Below are 15,323 nucleotides of genomic sequence, written 5' to 3'. Positions count from 1 at the left end.
CCAAAGTGAAAACTAAGATTTCAGTATTTTTTTTTAAAGATATTGATATGGAAAAAAAAACAATATGTGTAAATAGTAGATCATTTTTGACTACACATTTCCTACAAACGTATCAAATAAAAAAATGTAATTTAAATATGCGCCTTGCATTTAGATATTAAAACACAGTATCCGGTATACTTATCCTTTTAAATTGTATGCAATGGTGTTTAAAGCATTTTTTTCATTATGCTTAACCACAATGTAGTTTTTTTACCCATTCAAAGTAATTATGGATTTTCTTACAGGTAAGTCTGAAAATGGCTTCCAGATTGTCAGTCTAGCTCTCCTTCCCGGTCACTTCACCTTAACGTCTGTATTTGCAGTAGAATGTCATCCATTGGAGTGTATTAGTTATTAGCTAGATATTTAAATATAATTTATCATAAGTTACAGTAGTATTTAAAGGTTATTCCTATCTAGGCAACTTATCACTTTTCCTCAGTATGTGTGATAACTCGCTGGTTACTTGTGGTCTGATTGCTCGGACCCCACCGATCCCGTGAATGCCACCACTCCATTCCAACAACGCATTTCAGAGTCCAATTCCCTGGATCAGAGAGCATTTCATATTGAGAAGAGGTAATAACGTGCTGAGTTAAGAATAACCCTTTAAATAATATATATATATATATATATATATATATATGCATAGTGATGTCGCAGTGCAGGAATAATACACACAGTCATATTACAGTACTGGTGTTATAGTGATGTCAAAGTATAATGATTTTTTTTTTGTTATCCCATGAACTGTTTTGCATTTTACTCACCTTTATTCATCCTTAGTTTTCATTGACTGTACCTCTCCTATGATTGGCAGAGGGCTTCCTTTCTTTGCGCTATCGTTGCTGCTAAGGCAGCCACCCTCGGGTTTTTTCTCTGTACGACCAATCTGTTGTGAAGTTACTATTATCCTTTTTTCATCCCCATGCTGAGGGGAAGCTTTTCTTAAGCAGAGGCAGGGAAACTGTTCTGAGTTGATGGTAAGATGGATGGAGATAAATGCGGAAAAATGTATAAGAGGCTGCAAAAGACTTGAGACTGCGGCGTAAGTTCACCTTCCAGGAGAACAAGGACCCTACACATACTGCCAGAGCTACAATGGAGGGTTTAGATCTTAGCATATTCATGTGTGTGAATTGCCCAGTCACAGTCCAGACCTAAATCCCATTGAGAATCTGAAGCAAGACCAGACAATCGCTGTTCACAGACGCCGCCATCCAATCTCACTGATTGAGAGCAAGTGTGCAATGATGAATGGGCAAAAAAAAATTCAGCCTCTAGATGTACAAAGCTGGTAGCGACGTACTCCGAAAGAGTAATTACAATGAAAGGTGGTCCTATAAAATATTGCCTCAGGGGGGCTGAATACAAATGCACATCACAATTTTCCTATTTATATTTTTAAATTAATTAGAAAACCATGCATCATTTCCTCTACCCTTCACAAATACTTGTTACTTATCGTTGGAATATCACAAAAAATCCCAATAAAATATTTATGTTTGTAGGTGTAAGGTGAAAAAAAAAATGTGAAAAAGTTCATGGGTATGTTTACTTTTTCAAGGCACTGTGGGGGTTTGTCTGCTTTTATATAAGCCTCTTTTTTGATAGAAGAGTGGCCTGAAAATAAGCTGATGAGTAGAGATAGGCAAACCTTAACAGAACTGTTCGGCGCTTGTACTGGACAGTGACTGTTCGGGCCTGAACAACGAACACAGACTCTCTGCTGAAGTCTGGGGAAGTGTTCGAGGTTAGTCTGTGGAAGAGAGAGAGGGAGAGTTTTTCTTCTTTTCTTAACAGTCCGCGTATCCAATGTTTTCAATGGGGCTCAGGTGCTAGCAGGGCCGGCGTTATGGGCAGGCAGACCAGGCAGCTGCCTAGGGCCCCCGCTCCTCCAGGGGACCCCAGCCAGCGGCACATCACACAGCCACTATGGGGCCCCTGTGAGGCAGGAGGGCCCGCCTGCCCCCAGCGCCGACTCCCGCCGCCGCACTGAAGGAGGCAGTGATGGAGGAGAGAGCGTCAGCTGACGCTCCCTCTCCCATCATTCCCCGCTCTGCCTCTGACACAGATCGGGGGCGCAATGACGTCATCGCGCTCTCACTGTGTGCAGGAGGAGATAGGAGCAGCCAGCAGCGCGGGCATGAGGAGAAGGTGAGGAGTGTTGTTTTTTTTTTTAAATCAGTGCGAGTACTAGACTGTGGGGCCACTTTGGGGGGACTATATACCATGCTGGGAGGGCCATATACCATGCTGGGCTGTATTATACCATGCTGGGGGACTATATGTATACCATGCTGGGGGGACTATATGTATACCATGCTGGGGGGGCTATATACCATGCTCGACTGTATCATACCATGCTGGGGGGCTATATACCATGCTCGGCTGTATTATACCATGCTGGGGGGGGCTATATACCATGCTGGGTGTGACGGACTCAGCTCCTGCTGAGCCCATTTTTTGAGTGGACCCTCTGGGTCGTGGCACCCACCCACCGAGGGCGAGCTGACCTTGTGAGAATCCACCCCCTATACAGGGAGTGTCAGGGGCAAGACCAAGGGGGTGAGCCACCACGACTGCTGGGACCAGACGGCCGGCTCAGGGGACACTAGACGAGTGTCTGACGACAAGGACGAGCAGGAAGCAAGACGAGACTAGACGTAGGTGCAAGGTATCTTCATTAGAATAACACAAGATCACATACAGAGAAAACAAGCAAAACGTGCAAGGTGCGCTCGTGGGCACGCCAAGGTCCATAACATGGTACGTGCCAGATGGCACGCCTAGGCACAGGTAATGGCATCGGACTCCGGACTGCTGGCAAACCGACAGGGTCCAGGGATCAGGCTGCGGACGTCAGCTCCGGACATCAGGCCGCAGTCATCTGGTTCCGGACCTCTGGCAACGGTCAGCAGGTTCCGGGCATCCGGCAGGCAAACCAGGGTTCAGGCAAGGAGGCACGACAGATATCCAAGCAGGGTGCGTGTTTAGGGAACACGCCAAGGTCCAAGGCTAGGTGCGTGTGTAGGGGACACGCCAGGGTCCAAGGCTAGGTGCGTGTGTAGGGGACACGCCAGGGTTCAAGGCTAGGTGCGTGTGTAGGGGACACGCCAGGGTTCAAGGCTAGGTGCGTGTGTAGGGGACACGCCAGGGTTCAAGGCTAGGTGCATGTGTAGGGGACACGCCAGGGTTCAAAGCGAGGTGCGTGTGTAGGGGACACGCCAAGGTTCACAAACGAGTGCGTGTAGAGACACGCCAAGGCACAAGACAGAGTGCGTGTAGAGACACGCCAAGGCACAAGACAGAGTGCGTGTAGAGACACGCCAAGGTACAAGACAGAGTGCGTGTAGAGACACGCCAAGGCACAAGACAGAGTGCGTGTAGAGACACGCCAAGGCACAAGACAGAGTGCGTGTAGAGACACGCCAAGGCACAAGACAGAGTGCGTGTAGAGACACGCCAAGGCACAAGACAGAGTGCGTGTAGAGACACGCCAGGGTTCAGAGCAGGGCTGCGTGCTAGGAGCTACGCAGGGACGCACACCTCACTGGCCAATGCACACGGCTGTAACGCCAGCACGAGGCAGAGCAAGCAAAGACTGAGACCATAGGGAGGAACACAAAGCAAGGAATAGCAAGGCAGAGAACACAGGGAGGACTACAAGTCAAAGCATAGCAAAAGCAAGACATGGCAAAACAGGCGAGGCAGAGAACACAGGAAGGACTACAAGTCAAAGCATAGCTAAGGCGAGACATAGCAAAACAGACTAAGACAAAGAACAGCAGAAGGACTACAAGGCAAAGACAAACATGGCACGAGAGACAACACAAGACATGGCACAAGACAAGAGGCGGAATACGAGCACGGAGCGTGTGCAGAGACGCACTACAGAGCAAAGTGCAAGGGCACAGAATAGAGGGAGCAACCCCACAGACCCAGAGCCTTGCAGGGAAGCAACACAATAATCAGGCCCTGAGCATAGGAAGAGGCGGCCTGATATAGGGCATAGCACCTCCTCCTCCAGGTCAGGACCAGGGGAGAACTTCCGGGATTCTAGACATGACGAGATGATAGCAGAACCAGACAGTGCAGGATCTTAGGAAACGTCACATGATCAGGGTTTCAGACATGACGAGATGATCACCGAACCAACCAGTGCAGGATCCTAGGAAGAACACATGATCCGGGATTCTAGACATGACGAGATGATTGCAGAACCAGACAGTGCAGGATCTTAAGAAACATCACATGATCAAGGACTCCAGACATGACGAGAAGATCACAGAAGGCAGAGCAGAAACGCAGGGATCCTGCAGCTCAGACATGAGGTGAGTCTGCACACAGCTCTAGCGAACATGCAGGACAGCAGACAAAACATGCGCATGCACATCGCTCCAGGAGTTCTTGAGACAAACAGACATGGCAGACATGGCGGACGTGACACTGGGCTGTATTATACCATTTTGGGGGGGGCTATATACCATGCTGGGCTGTATTACACCATTCTGGGGGGACTATATACCATGCTCGGCTGTATCATACCATGCTGGGGGGGGCTATATACCATGCTGGGCTGTATTACACCATTCTGGGGGGACTATATACCATGCTCGGCTGTATCATACCATGCTTGGCTGCATTATACCATGCTGGGGGGGGGCTATATACCATACTGGGCTGTATTATACCAGGCTGGGGTGGCTATATACAATGCTGGGCTATATTATACCATGCTGGGCTGTATTATACCATTCTGGGGGGCTATATACCATGCAGGGCTGTATTATACCATTCTGGGGGGGCTATATACCATGCAGGGCTGTATTATACTATGCTGGGGGGGCTATATACCATGCAGGGCTGTATTATACCATTCTGGGGGGGCTATATACCATGCAGGGCTGTATTATACTATGCTGGGGGGGGCTATATACCATGCTGGGCGGTATTATACCGTCCTGGGCTGTATTATACCATTTTGGGGGGCTATATACCATGCTGGGCTGTATTATACCATGCTGGCCTGTATTACACCATTCTGGGGGGTGCTATATACCGTGCTGGGCTGTATCATACCATGCTGGGGGGCTATATGCCATGCTGGGCTGTATTATACCGTGCTGGGCTGTATCATACCGTGCTGGGGGGCTATATGCCATGCCGGGCTGTATTATACCGTGCTGGGCTGTATCATACCGTGCTGAGGGGCTATATACCATGCTGGGCTGTATTATACCATTTTGGGGGGGCTATATACCTTGCTGGGCTGTATTATACCATGCTGGGCTGTATAATACCATTCTGGGGGGGCTATATACCATGCTGGGCTGTATTATAGCATTTTGGGGGGGCTATATACCATGCAGGGCTGTATTATACCATACTGGGCTGTATTATTCCATTCTGGGGTGCTATATACCATGCTGGGCTGTATTATACCATGCTGGGGGGATATATACCATGCTGGGCTGTATTATACCATACTGGGCTGTATTATTCCATTCTGGGGTGCTATATACCATGCTGGGCTGTATTATACCATGCTGGCCTGTATTACACCATTCTGGGGGGGGCTATATACAGTACCATGCTGGGCTGTATTACACCATACTGGGCTGTATTATTCCATTCTGGGGTGCTATATACCATGCTGGGCTGTATTATACCATGCTGGGCTGTATTATACCATGCTGGGCTGTATTATACCATGCTGGGCGGGCTATATTATACAATGCTGGGCTGTATTATACAGCCCAGCATGGTATACAGCCTGTATACCATGGTGGGCTGTATACCATGGTGGGCTGGGCTGTATACTATGCGGTGGGTTATATACCATGTAGGGTACATTTTACACTATATTCTATAGGGGGAGGCTGTGTTAAATAATATGAAGGGCTACATTATATTCTATGGGGAGGTGGGCTGTATTATATTCTATGGGGGACGCTGTATTATAGTTATATGAGGAGGGCTACATTGTATTCTATGGAGGGGCTACATTATACTATATAAGGGGCTTCATTATATCCCATGAGGGGGTTGCCATATATTCTATGGAGGGGCTGCATTATACTATATGGGGGGTGGGACTGCATTATATACTATGGGGAGTTACATTATATTCTGTGGAGTGGCTGCATTATATTCTATGGGGGTTACATTATATTGTATGGCGGGGCTGCATTATACTCTGTGGGGTGGCTGCATTATACTATATGTGGGCTGCATTATGCTGTATCGAGGACTATGGGGAATACATTATATGAAGAACTATGGGGTGCATTATGCTATGGGAAGTGATTTGTACTACATGGGTGTCTATGGCGGTGCATTATACTATATGGAGTGTATTATACGGAGGACTGAGCAGTGTATTTTAATATATGGAGGGCTATGAGGAGTGTAGTATACTATATGGAGGACTGAGCAGTGTATTTTAATATATGGAGAGCTATAAGGAGTGTATTATACTATATGGAGGACTTTGGGGCAGATTATATTATATGGAGGACTATGGGGTGTAAACTGTAGATGTCCTGCTGATAACATGATACTGTATGGTGATCTGTTAGGGTGGTTTCACATTAACGTTGCAGGCCGCTAAGCCCCCCGCTCTCTGCCGCACCTCCTTCGGTAGCTCCGCCTACGGGCGCATGACGCTTTAGCACTGGGGACGCACACGGCCGCCGCTAAGCCCCGCCACCTGCCGCGCCTCCTCTGGTAGCTCCGCCTATGTGCGCATGACGCTGCATGCGTCCTGCATCCCCTATCTTTAGCACTGGGGACGCAGGCTGTGCGCAGGTATGTGTTTGGCGGTGCATGCGTCCTTTTGACGGTGCGCCGAGCGCACCAAATTGCAACAGGTTGCGTTTGGCGTTGGTCGGCGCACCGTCAAAAGGACGCATGCGCCGCCAAACGCATATCTGCGCACAGCCTGCGTCCCCAGTGCTAAAGATAGGGGACGCAGGACGCATGCAGCGTCATGCGCCCGTAGGCGGAGCTACCGGAGGAGGCGCGGCAGGTGGCGGGGCTTAGCGGCGGCCGTGTGCAGGCCGATGCTGCGGCCTGAAACGCTAATGTGAAACCACCCTTAGGGTGTGTGCACACGTTGCGGATTAGTCTGCGGCTTTTTCTGCAGAGAATCCATATCTCTTGGCAGAAACTGCAGGGTAAAACACATGCATTTTTTCTGCGGATTCCTAGCATGTGTACAGCGGATTTGATGCAGGTTCTAGTGCGGTTTGGCAGTGTGAATGAGAGAGAGAGAGATTGATTTGTATGTCCCGGAACATACACTGCAGCTGCGGTCCCGCAAAAAAGACGTAACATGCTGCGGAAAATAAACCGCAGCAAATCGGCGCGGAATTTTCCGCAGCATGTGCAGGGCGGATTTGGTTTTCCATAGGTTTACATTGTACTGTAAACTGCATGGAAACTGCGGCGTAACCGCAGCAAAAACCGCAACGTGTGCACACACCCTTAGTGATCGTTCTGTTCCCATCATTCTTTCTCAGATGGTGGAAAGAGGCCGGGAAACAAGCATTGAACAACTTCAATTTTGACGATCATTTAGCGGCCCGAACTCAGTGCATGTAAATACAATCGAAATGCTTCTGTGTGATGTGCAGTATGTTAGCATTTGGGGCCCCATTTTAAACTTTGCCTAGGGCCCCACTTTGCCTAAAACCGGCCCTGGGTGCTAGGTGGAAGTGCAGGTGTTGTTCTGGCACCCGAACCAAAGTTTCGAAATAGTTGGTATCAGGTACCAGAGCCCGAACCTCAACCGGTCCACCCATCTCTATTGAAGAGAAGTGATACTGCTGTGAGCATTTCCAGCATACATCTGTAAAGGCCCCGTCTCACATAGCGAGATTGTTGGCAAGATCGCTGAAACATCACAGGTTTTGTGATGCAACAGCGACCTCGCCAGCGATCTCGCTACGTGTGACACATAGCGGCGACCGCCCTCCCCCGCTGGATATCACTGATCGTGCTCGAATGTCCTAGGCCATTTTTTGATCGCTGGTGACCCGCTGGCCAGCATGCATCGCTGTGTTTGACGCCGACAAGCGACCTCGTTGGCGATGCAGAACTCAGTGACGCAGGCGTGAGTCATCAGAATAGCTTCTGTGTGACAAGGTCCCAACGACCGCCGAGGTCTTTATATGGATCGTTGCTGCATCGTTGAGTAGATCTGTCTGTTTGACAGCTTACTAGCGACCATGTAGCGACGCACCAGCGATCCTTACCAGGTCGTATCATTGTCAGGATCGCTGGAGCGTCGCTATGTGTAAAGGTACCCTAAGGCTGCAGAGGAGCTTAAGTTCAAGGATTAAATTCCCCTGTAGCACGGCCATAGGGAAACAGCATCATGAGGTCCTTAGAATCAATAGGATTTGCATGTAACAGTTAATTTCTCGAATTCCTAAAATGGGTATTCACTATCGATATACATTTTTCCAGCACAACAACCTCTTTAATACCCCCTAGAATAATAGCATGCTGCATAGAGGATATACACACGATTGCCTTCTTTACTGTATTCTATTTAATATATCATTTTTATACATTTTATTTGTGTTAGTAATGCACAGAACCCGCAGAGCCACTCGCTGTGATATTTTTATCTGACCAATCCTAAATGGAAAAATGGTAACAAAACTGTGCCCATCTGACCTTTCTCTCCAGATCTTCAGCAGCTGATGGGCCAGAGCAAGAAAATGCGATGGAAAATAATCCATATGACTACAGGAAACTTCTTCGGAAAACATCTCAGCGAGATCGACTCTTACATCATTTTTAATGCATTTTTTATTATATTTGTGTAGATAGCAGAATCTTTCTTTCATTGTTTTTAGCTTTTACAAAAACTATGCAAGTCTTTGTTTATACAGCGCTTTACTGCTGTCCAAGATTTTTTTTTTTAATGTTTTTTTCTAATTGTATTTTATTTAAGTTGGTGCTCTTTTCCTTCATGCCATAGGTTTTGCATTCCCAAATCTCTGCTCAGTGACTAGCTACATATTATTAAAGAAGCAATATCATGTACATGTACACGATTGCCGGATTGTGGAGAGGTCTCAGGAGCTGAGTTCTCTGTACTTACGGCAGATCCTGGGTCCAATAAAGAGGCATCTTCTTTCTTTAAAGAAGCACTCCTCCTCCCATCAAAATTTTTAGCCTCTTAATATATTTGCAGTCATCATATTATATAGCACTTTACTTACAATTGCCTTTCTTCCCAGAAAATTATGCTCTTTTCCATTAGGTCTATGACATCACGTGATTAAAATCTAACTTTATGAATCCTTTTTATCTCTGTAGAAACAGGAGTTCTCTTTTCCCTGCATGCGTCATCATTAGAACTACAATTCTACATTAGTGTAGAGTCCCTGGCAGGAGAAAAGAGCTGAGCAGCTGGGTCATGATGACTCATGCAGGAAAAAGAGACTTCATGTTTCTACATAGAACAGAAAAACGAGAACGAGAAGAATTTACTGGGTACAAAGGCACAATGAGCAATTGTAAGTGCACAGTGCACATAATATGATGACTGCAATATATTAAGAGGATAAGGACTTTGTTGAGAGAGATTCTTTAAATAATCTTCAATGAATGAACCAGAGGAAGTTGCCCCAATGAATCATCAATTATAACACTGAATATGATTGGTGGAAAGAAAAAATGAGTATCTCTCTTAGGTTTATAGAAGGTGGTAATTTAAAGGGGCTATCCAGGTTTTTCAAGAAATTCTGCAGTCAGTTATGTTACTGAAAACTTGTGAATCTTCACAACGCATGCAGAGCGCACTGTGAGGATTTTCCGGTGCTGTCGGCCAGACTGGACAGTCATGTGACTGCAAGTATGCAATATGCATGCTTCAGGCAACATTCCGACTAAACTTGTATGGCCTCACTCAATGCAGGTGAATTGAGCACGGCTGCGCACATCTAGTCCAAATGTGACCGGGAGTATGCATATCACATATTTGCAGTCACATGACTGCTCAGTCTCGCTGCCACCACCAGAGAATCCTCACGGAGTGACTGCAAACTTTTGTGATAAACCTAGAAAGCAGATTTAATTTAGTCACCTTTGAGGAGCTGCCGGACACTACCATACTAGATCATGAAAATGGGATAAGTAGATGTGGAGAGTTAATAAAGAGTTGTCAGAATTTTTATAAACTATCTTAACAGCGCGTACTGTGATAAAATAGAAAAATCATCATTGAGCATATGTTTCCAATGCTCCAGCTGTACCCAACAACCTTTCCTTTGTTTGCTGTAGTGAAGATGTGCTGTTTAATCCTGTGACAGCACAGGACTGTTAAGGCCAGTGATTGAACACTCAAACACCATACTGTAAGTACTATTTTAACAGCCTAACTCATGTTCTTTTAATAGCTGCTTTGATCTGCTGCTCTTACAGGAAATCGTATACAAATTCTACTTATATACATTCTCACTGAACATGTGGAATGGAAGGTGAAATACTCACACAAGCAGAATGTTTGAGTATTCTTGCTACTAGAGCAGCAGTTCAAAGCAGCTTCTGAAAGAGCGTGAACTAGGCAGTTAAACAGCACTTTCAGCATGATGTTTGTGAGAGAAAGAAACTGCATCCAACCACTGCACCCGCATCTCCTCTTCATGACTCGGTTATAGCTTCCAACACAAGACATGTAGATACACATCTTAAACATACTCTGAAATACTCACACAGGCAGAATGCTTGACTTCTTTTGCTGCAACAGCAGTTCAAAATTTTGATTAAAAACACATGTGACATGCACACATATGAACAAGTCGGTAGGACACTGTTGATACCACCCACTGACTCAAACACAAACAGAGAGCACAGAATGACAATTGTGCAGAAATATCCTGCAGTAAAACATATACCAATAGTCAGCAAGTGCTGATAAAAAGATGATAACAAATACAGGGTATTTAGTCGATACTTTTTTTGCAAAAAAATGTATACCAAGCTGCTCCACCGCGTCAAGGTAACCCCTATTGAAGCAGTCCCTATCTAATGTATTTAAAACCTGAACATGTGAACAGTTTCTAAATGAACAGGATGAAGACAGGCGCTTCCTGGTATGGGCACGTGGTGTAAGCCAGCTCTTTATGTGCATGTCACACAAGAGAGGGGTGGGGTCTCGCAAATCATGCATAGGCACGGAAAAAACTGGATTAAAAACACATGTGACATGCACACATATGAACAAGTCGGTAGGACACTGTTCATAGCACCCACTGACTCAAACGGAGAACACAGAATGACAATTGTGCAGAAATATCCTGCAGTAAAAAAAAAACTTCCAGCAGTTCAAAGCAGCTTCTGAAAGAGCATGAACTAGGTAATTAATCAGTACTTTCATCATGATATACTGCACCCTCATCTCATTTTCATTACTTGGTTCTAGCTTCCAACACTAAACATGTATAGGCTACACGTCTTAGCTACTGGCCAACCAGTCATAATTAATTGTAGCATATATGTCCTCTGAAGGTATCACAATTTTTATTTATTTTTTTAAAGCTAATAATCTTGTGCCACTTTTTTGGGGATATGTTAAGCCAAAGTAAAAAGGTAAAGAAGGACACAGTTGTACACACTGATTTGTTACCAGGTTCACTTTGGTCATGAAATTGCTGTTCAGACTGATACTTTTTTTTGCTATGGCAGTTTATGTAGGTAACATGGTGGTCACCCAGGCTTTCCTGTTAGTCACACTAACAGTATCGAAGCATTCGGACTTGTAATACAAAAAAAAAGCAGTCCACAGTATAATATTAGCTTAAATATTTTCAGATGGACCTAAAAAATGATGTTCTACGGTAATGTATTTTTCAGCTGTTTACCCACATACTATCTCCCCCTATATAGCATTTTTTTTTCCCCCATTTGTGCCTTTTTCAGCCATATGTCTAAATAATAAAAACTCTTAGGGTCCGATTTATTGCATTTGTGTCTTTTTTTGTCTAGCTCTTGGTAGTTTTCACCTGTTTTTAATTCACGCCTTATTCTTTTAATTAGAATTGTTTTTTTTTTTTAAGTCTATTTTATATGTATTCACCTGTGGGGGGGGGGGGGTTATGGACGGGCAACTTTTTGAATTGTGATTTTTAAAAAGCAAATACAATTTTTGGGTTGAAATCTAATCCTCCCTAGCATAATTTTATGTATGCATAAGTTCACCCCCACCTCGTAAATTTTGCGTAACATGCGGCTTTTTGTGCTTGAAGGTCACCAAAATGTTAAAGAGAAAAAAATTAAGAGCATTTTTGGTCTTGCACAAAATTCATAAACCACATGCACCATTTTGAAGAATAAATCACAAAAAAGTCAATGAATATCACAAGATAAAAACGTGACTTAAAAAATGCAAATGACCAACTGGGGTCTTGTATTTTCTGTGTATTTTTCTGAAAGTAGATTTTTACGCTGTTTTCGTTAAAACTTATAGAAATGCCAAAAATGAGATGGATACTTACATAGTATGTGATACCAAATAAAAAAGAATCCAACATTATTTTTCTGGTTATGTCTCCTTTTGCAGTAAATTCTTAATATCCTCACAGTGGCAATATGCGGTTATTCTGTGATTCACATCTAAAACATGGGATTGGGAAAAGAGAGTCAGTTCACAGGCAAGCAACTAGATTATTACATGGGATTGAAGGGCTCTCCATTATAATGATTGGAAAAATTGGCCTTGTTTAGCTGAGAAAAAATATGCCTCAGTGGAGATCTCATCTATATGTACACCATGTGCACATTCATTAGGCAAGTGAGTATATTGACCATATCATAATTTTTAGGGCTCATACTCATCTGCGTTCATAAAAATCAGTCTGATGTTGGTCCTGAAAAGTCAAACAAGTGTCATGCAAGTACAATGCAAATTTTCTCACCTAGCATCTATATGACAGGCGTATACAATCCGTATGCAATGCGATTTTAACATCAGCTTTTAAATACAAGAATTCTCAGTATTTTCACTGCTCGCTTTAGTTGACATCAACCACAGCGAGCGGTGACGTCAGTGAGGTGACCCGGGTTCATCAGCTATGAACTCCATTGACCTTTCTCACGTCAGCGCTACACATTGCAGTAGCATTCTTACTCTTCTGTTTCAGTGTGTTTCGGCTGGCTCAACAAACCAGCTGGATGTAACAGAGCTAGAATTATGGACTGACCTGAGTTGGAGTAGTGATATTGCAACCACTAGGGCAGCACCAGCAGGTAGCTTACTCAGGAGATAGCCAGAGGTCGCTACATGGAGCAGCAGCATAGTTGGGAGGATAAGCAGGTATCATAGTCTGGAAATAGCCACAGGTTGGTACATGGAGCAGCAGTAAAGTCTTGAGGATAAGCATCAGGTGGAAAGAAGCTAGACTAAAGGCTGGAAGCTCAATAATCTCACAAAGAAGGAAGTGCAGTGCCAGGTTTTAGAAGTGTGTTCAATCAGGAGATCACAGGGTTGGGCCAATCAGTAACTCGGGGTGGAGCCAACCAGGAACTCATGGTGGAGACCATCAGGAACAACACAGGTACTAATATCTGATTTAGCAAGGAATTGTCCAGCGAGCTGAATAGATTGGAGGGAAGAGCTGCCGTCTGGTGCACAAGCGCTGCTGGGTTTGAATCCTGAGAGCTAGAGTTCCTTGTGGTACAGTTAGATTGTTATCGAACAAATGAGGGACGTGGTGTTTTTTTAACCTTTGATTTTACTGTTATAAATGGGAAAAAAGAGGGACAGGAAGTATTTATTTAAAATAAAGGAGCCTGTGTCTTTCAATTTAAGGACTTTATTCTGGCTGAGCATTTTTTACAGTATAACTATGGAGTTAGCAATGGGGCATCTATTATATGTATCTCCATCCCTAACTCCTGGGCTTGATGTTAGCTGACAATACAAAGGTGATATCAACCCCAACCCTATTATCCCACTTGCCACCACACCAGGGCAAGTGGGAAAAGCGAGTCTAAGCATCAGATTCGAGTCATATCATGGATGTGCCATTTTGGGGGGCTGTTGAGAGCTGATGTTCTTAGTGTAGGAATGGAACCGATATCATTGCCTCTTTCCTAGCCAATTAATATCAGCCCGCAGCTGTATGCCTAGCCTTTGCTGGTTATTAATTATAGGGGGATCCCCATGTCATTTATTTGGGAGGGTATAACAATTTAATAATCAGTAAAGGCTAAGTATACAGCTGTAATGTGATATTAATAGCCTGGTAAGCTTCCTGTTTATTACCCCCTTACCAGGCTATCAGCACTATACACTCCCCTTGAAAAGGCAACAAGCGAAACACATGTCGGGGCACCGCCACTGCTTAAGGTAATGTGAAGATATACCTCCTTTGTACATATCTTATTGATTGGGTCACCTTGATTTGCTATATTATATAAGGCTTTTTGCTCGGTACACTTTTCCTTGCTCACTATTGTTTTGAGCCATACCTTCCTCTGAAAACCAGGGCAGTTTTTAAGCCATTTTTACCATGCCTTCATTGATATGCATTTCATTGTGGGACCTTTAAAAATGTGACATTTTTTAGGAGGGTTCTTTGTACTTGGAATTCTAAATTGTATCCATTTTAGACAACTTTTAGCCCATGATACTTATTTAGTGAGGTTTTTTTGCACAAATCCTTCTTACACTTTTTTTGACATCACCGGTCGTCACTGAGGCTGTGCAGACTCCCCGCCTGACCTGCGGTGAACTGACAGTGTGGGAAAAAGTTCAAAAACTTTCCCACGCTAATCAGTTCATCTCCGGCCAGGCAGGGAGGCTGCGCAGACATGATTTCATTCATTCTGCAGTGGTGTACAGCCGGGCCGGTAGCATTAGCACCTGTCCCGGTTGTAAACTAGTTAACCCCTTGTGATGGATTGCAACGGGGGGACCTGACTGAACTGCAGAAAGGTATGGATATTGTTGGTTTCTTGGTTTTTTTCGTTACAGGCGAACAAGGGATTCTGTTGGATTAGCAGTATAATAAATTTGGTCAAAAACTTTGTGTAATTATTTCATTAGAATAATTTTTGATTGTCTGTGTGTCTTTTTTAACTCTTTACTACTATAGGATTAGTAATGGATAGGTGTCTTATTGACACGGCTCCATTATTAACCAGGCTTAATGTAGCTTTCAATAGCAAGGTGACATTAACCCCTTATTACCCCACTTGCCATGGCTACAGTGCAAGTGAGAAGAGCCGGGCAAAGTGCCAGAATTGGCGTATCTAATAGATGC

At 44.5% G+C, this 15,323-nt stretch overlaps 1 protein-coding gene across 1 annotated transcript in view; it reads left to right on the top strand.

Moving 5' to 3' along the window:
- Positions 1 to 12,581, top strand: part of MYO3A (myosin IIIA) — a 210,760-nt gene extending 198,179 nt beyond the window's left edge. The window contains exon 34 of the mRNA XM_073581770.1: positions 8,740 to 12,581. Coding sequence (XP_073437871.1) covers positions 8,740 to 8,854 — 115 coding nt within the window. The 3' untranslated portion in view covers positions 8,855 to 12,581. The remainder of the gene's footprint in view (positions 1 to 8,739) is intronic.
- The last annotated feature ends 2,742 nt before the right edge of the window (positions 12,582 to 15,323 follow it).

This window comes from Dendrobates tinctorius, unplaced genomic scaffold (genome assembly GCF_039654945.1).
Source record: "Dendrobates tinctorius isolate UK_male_01 unplaced genomic scaffold, ASM3965494v1 ptg000070l, whole genome shotgun sequence".
In the NCBI taxonomy this organism is placed as follows: Eukaryota; Metazoa; Chordata; class Amphibia; order Anura; family Dendrobatidae; genus Dendrobates; species Dendrobates tinctorius.
This window is presented reverse-complemented; position numbering and strand designations above follow the sequence as displayed.